The sequence below is a fragment of the Cynara cardunculus genome, assembly GCF_001531365.2.
Source record: "Cynara cardunculus var. scolymus isolate 2C chromosome LG 7, CcrdV1, whole genome shotgun sequence".
Classification (NCBI taxonomy): Eukaryota; Viridiplantae; Streptophyta; class Magnoliopsida; order Asterales; family Asteraceae; genus Cynara; species Cynara cardunculus.
Genome location: NC_037534.1, coordinates 7994257 through 7998463, shown reverse-complemented (window position 1 = coordinate 7998463; position 4207 = coordinate 7994257). Strand labels below are relative to the sequence as shown.

Genomic DNA, 4207 nt, shown 5'->3' with positions numbered 1-4207 from the left:
CCTAATCGATCTTTAACCATATCCTAATGAATATCTTACATATACCATACTTTTACCTGGTAAACGCTTACAAAAAAAATCAGTAAAATCTATCAAATATTTATATAAAAAAATAATACATAAAAATAATATTATTTTATTTAAAAAAAGTATGTGATTCAATCATTCATACAGTTTTTCGGCGTTTAAAATCTGGAAAGCTTTCCCACCAACCGTCACTCCCACCACCACCATCTCCTCCGATTTACAGATCTTGGATTCTTCAAAACTTGCCAATTTCATCCAACTAGATGACAAACCCTACCTCAACAAACTAAATGCAATCTTTTTTCATCATCTTCATCGTTTTTCTTTCAATTTGGGCCAACAAACTCGTTCATCACTCTAATGCCTGCGTTTTCACGTTGAAGATGCACCACCGCTTCTCCGACCCCGTCAAAAAGTGGTCGGAAGGTATTAACAAGTTCACCCCCGGTGATTTTCCGGCCAAAGGCAGTGTTGAATACTATTCTCAATTGGCCAACCATGACAAGATATTCCGAGGTCGGAGGCTCTCGGATTCCGGCGAACAACGCCTTACTTTCTCCGATGGAAATTCTAGTTTTCGTATCAGCTCTTTGGGTTTGTATGTATTTTTTTCTTATTTATTTCTCCCTTCTTGTTTTCTTTGTTATTTATCTCCACTTCTTGATTTAGGGTTTGTGAGATCAGATGCATACTGTACAATTCATAATAAATAAATCCATGCGATCATTAACTTCAATTTAGGGTTTCCTCTAGGGGGTTTGGGGGTGATCAAACAACAGAATGTGTTGGCTAGTATTACATGATTTACTGAATCAAACTAGACATGAATACTAACAAATTAACTCAAATGGAGTACCCATTTTCCAATTCAATGCTCAGAAATGACAATTAAATAAGATGTTTTTGATTGCAGCTTCTAATTATCTGCTGTTTTTGTTAATATAGTTTGCATTACACAACGGTTTCATTGGGGACGCCAGGGCAGAAGTTTATGGTGGCACTTGATACCGGGAGTGATCTATTCTGGGTGCCATGTGATTGCAGTAGATGTGCCTCCATTGATAACACAGCTTATAGCTCTGTATGCTACTTTTGTTTCTACTCTACTTCCTCACAATTTGGGATGTTGTTTCTTTTTTGGTCCATCACATAAGAACGGATCATCCTATGGCACACAATCGAAAAAGAGAAGTTGCAACTGATATGGGTGTGCCATAATGAAAACTGTTGCAATTTATTACGATGAACTATGAAGCGAGTAAAATCCTATTTTAGCATTACTCAGAACTCTTAGCTACACTTAATGGTACATTCTGCAAATGCATCTCCAAATTTGGCACCATTCGGGGGGTTGTAATTTAGGTGCCAAAATGCCTTAACAAAGTAGGTCTAACCGTCTTTTCTGAACGATTAAATAAGATGTATGCAGACCTTTACCTTTTCCCCAAGGGGTAGAGAGACCGTTTAAAATGGAATCTTTTAACTAAATAGGTCAAATGGTTCTCAAGAACAGAGAAACCATGGTTAGGATATTGAACTATGCTAAGTGTATCATCAGTGCTTCATTAACATCTCATATTGTTGTATTGGTAATTTTGTTAGGAATTTAAGTTGAGCATATACAGCCCAACGGGATCATCAACAAGCAAAAAGATTACGTGCAACCACAGTATGTGCACCCATCGTCATGAATGTCCAGGAAGCGAAGCATTTAATACTTGTCCCTATTCTGTTTCTTATGTCTCGTCTCAAACTTCAACTTCCGGGATTTTAATGGAGGATCTTCTGCACTTAGAAACAGAGGATAGCAATGGTCAAATCATTGATGCCTTTGTCACTTTTGGGTAAAATTCCTAATATTCCCTTTCCTTGAGTAGACTTAAACGGCTCTAGTCATATTCGCTATAATTGTCTTCCTATTTGAAATTTGCAGATGTGGGCAGGTGCAAAGTGGTTCGTTTCTAGATATTGCTGCTCCGAATGGTCTTTTTGGGCTCGGTTTTGAAAAAATATCAGTTCCTAGCATTTTATCTAGAGAAGGATACACAGCAGATTCTTTCTCTATGTGTTTTGGACATGACGGAACTGGTAGGATTAGTTTCGGTGATAAAGGAAGCCTTGATCAGGAAGTCACACCCTTTAATTTAGATTCATCTCAGTAAGTTGCAAATTCTTTCTTTCTCACAGTTTGCGCTAAGACAACCACTCTACTCTTTGTGGGTTATACGTCAGGTCTGCCTACATCTTACCAAAACATATCCCACCTTTAGGTGGTGGGATATACAGGGTTTGTTTGGTTTGTTTTACAGTTCGATTCTGAACTTCTTTCATTTCCCTATTATTCAATGTTTAAATTTGGTTTTCTTGTGCAGTCCGACCTATAATATTACAGTGACGCAGCTTCGTGTTGGTTCCTCTCTCATTGACTCGTGTTTCACGGCTCTTTTTGATTCGGGTACCTCCTTTACCTATCTGGTCGACCCCCATTATACGAGGCTGACACAGAGGGTAAGCAAATCTAGAAACATAAAGAATTTATGGGATTTCCATTTATACACTTTTTTAAACTTGCCTCTTCGTTCTTCCACAGTTCCATGCACAAACGAAAGATTCACGACACCCAACTGATCAGAGGATTCCTTTTGAATATTGTTATGATATGAGGTATACTTTAATTTTCCATGTCTTTTGGTACTGAATTTTATTTGATGTCTGTTTATGATCTGTGTAGTCCTAATGCAAATACTAGTCTGATCCCGAGTATGAGCTTAACAATGAAAGGGGAAGGTCAATTTTTCATCTACGATCCGGTTATTGTTATCTCCACAAATGTAAGTCACGTGATAAATTTCTGAAACATATATTGACGTATTTCCTGCTCATAATCATCCCCCTACTTATGATGCAGCGGGAAGTTGTGTATTGTCTTGCTGTTATCAGAAGTGCAGAATTGAACATCATCGGCCGTAAGTCCTCAATTACAATACAATATGTACATACATGCATGGATATTTACATATATACATAGATAAATACATATGAACATTCATAGATACATAAAGTAAATGAACCCAATATTTCCCACTAAAAGGTGAGGTGTGGGGGTCAGATGTATGCAAACCTAACTTCTGCCTTCAAAGAGTAAAGCGTCTTTTCAAATCTTTTGTGTATATATATATGCAAACCTATTTGGTTGATCCTTATACAGAGAACTTCATGACTGGCTACCGTATCGTATTTGATAGAGAAGAACTTGTTCTTGGCTGGAAAAAGTCCGATTGTAAGTTAGAGTTACAGATATACATTTTGGCAAATAAATAAAGGATATCAATATCTGACGGTTGTTTTTCAATGAAGGTTATGACATTGAGATTTCAAGTGATTCGCGTACGACACCTTTGAACCCCAACAACGTTCCTCCTGCTGTTGCGGCTGGGCTACAAGGTCGGACCCAAACCACGGCTCGGACCTCTGTTGGTTCACCGTTTTACAGTAAGCGTTCTTGTTATTCAACTCAAACGTGTCTTTGCTTTTTGTTCCTATTCTTTCTTTGGTTATAGCTCGGTCTTTGGTTCTTGAAAAAAACCCTGATGGGAGTTATACGATTTTTGTTGATGGCCTGAACTCAATTCTCAATAGCAAATAGTGTAAATAGCACATTAGAAGTGATCATTTTGGTAAATATATTTCATGTTTCGGGTTTTCGGTCAGCCTTTGGTGGATTCAGATAGTTGTTACGAGTCAAACAGCAAGTGCGGATTTTAAGAACGTTTCTGAACATTTTATTTGACATGAAGTAATGAAACCGGTTAAATTAGAGCATAAAGATAATGTTTGTTGTAACCTGTCATATGGTGTCTGATTAGTTTATGGATTTAAACTATGAGCTAATATAATATAATGAAATCAAAATATAACTTCAAATACAAGTAAAACACAACTATAGTCTCCTTTTAAGTAAAAATATGAATATATGATTAAAATAATATGAAAATAAACACAAATACAATTGTGTACTTGTGAATTATATACAAAAAATATAACCAAATCAATCAAACCTATTATAAGCAACTCTCATTGGAAAGTAGGGTTCGGGATGATGTAATGTATGTAGACATGATATTTATATTTGAATATTTTACAACTAGATTAGACATTTGATTGCTTTGGGTTGGATTGT

At 36.5% G+C, this 4207-nt stretch overlaps 1 protein-coding gene across 1 annotated transcript; it reads left to right on the top strand.

Annotated features, from left to right (window-relative positions):
* The first annotated feature begins 317 nt into the window (after positions 1-317).
* Positions 318-3843, top strand: LOC112516010 (aspartyl protease family protein 1-like). Its single transcript, XM_025123019.1, has 10 exons — positions 318-625; positions 973-1108; positions 1630-1871; positions 1961-2185; positions 2400-2535; positions 2618-2691; positions 2759-2858; positions 2936-2993; positions 3236-3307; positions 3385-3843. The coding sequence occupies exons 1-10, from the start codon at positions 318-320 to the stop codon at positions 3585-3587; spliced, it is 1554 nt and encodes a 517-aa protein (XP_024978787.1). The 3' UTR covers positions 3588-3843.
* Positions 3844-4207: the final 364 nt, after the last annotated feature.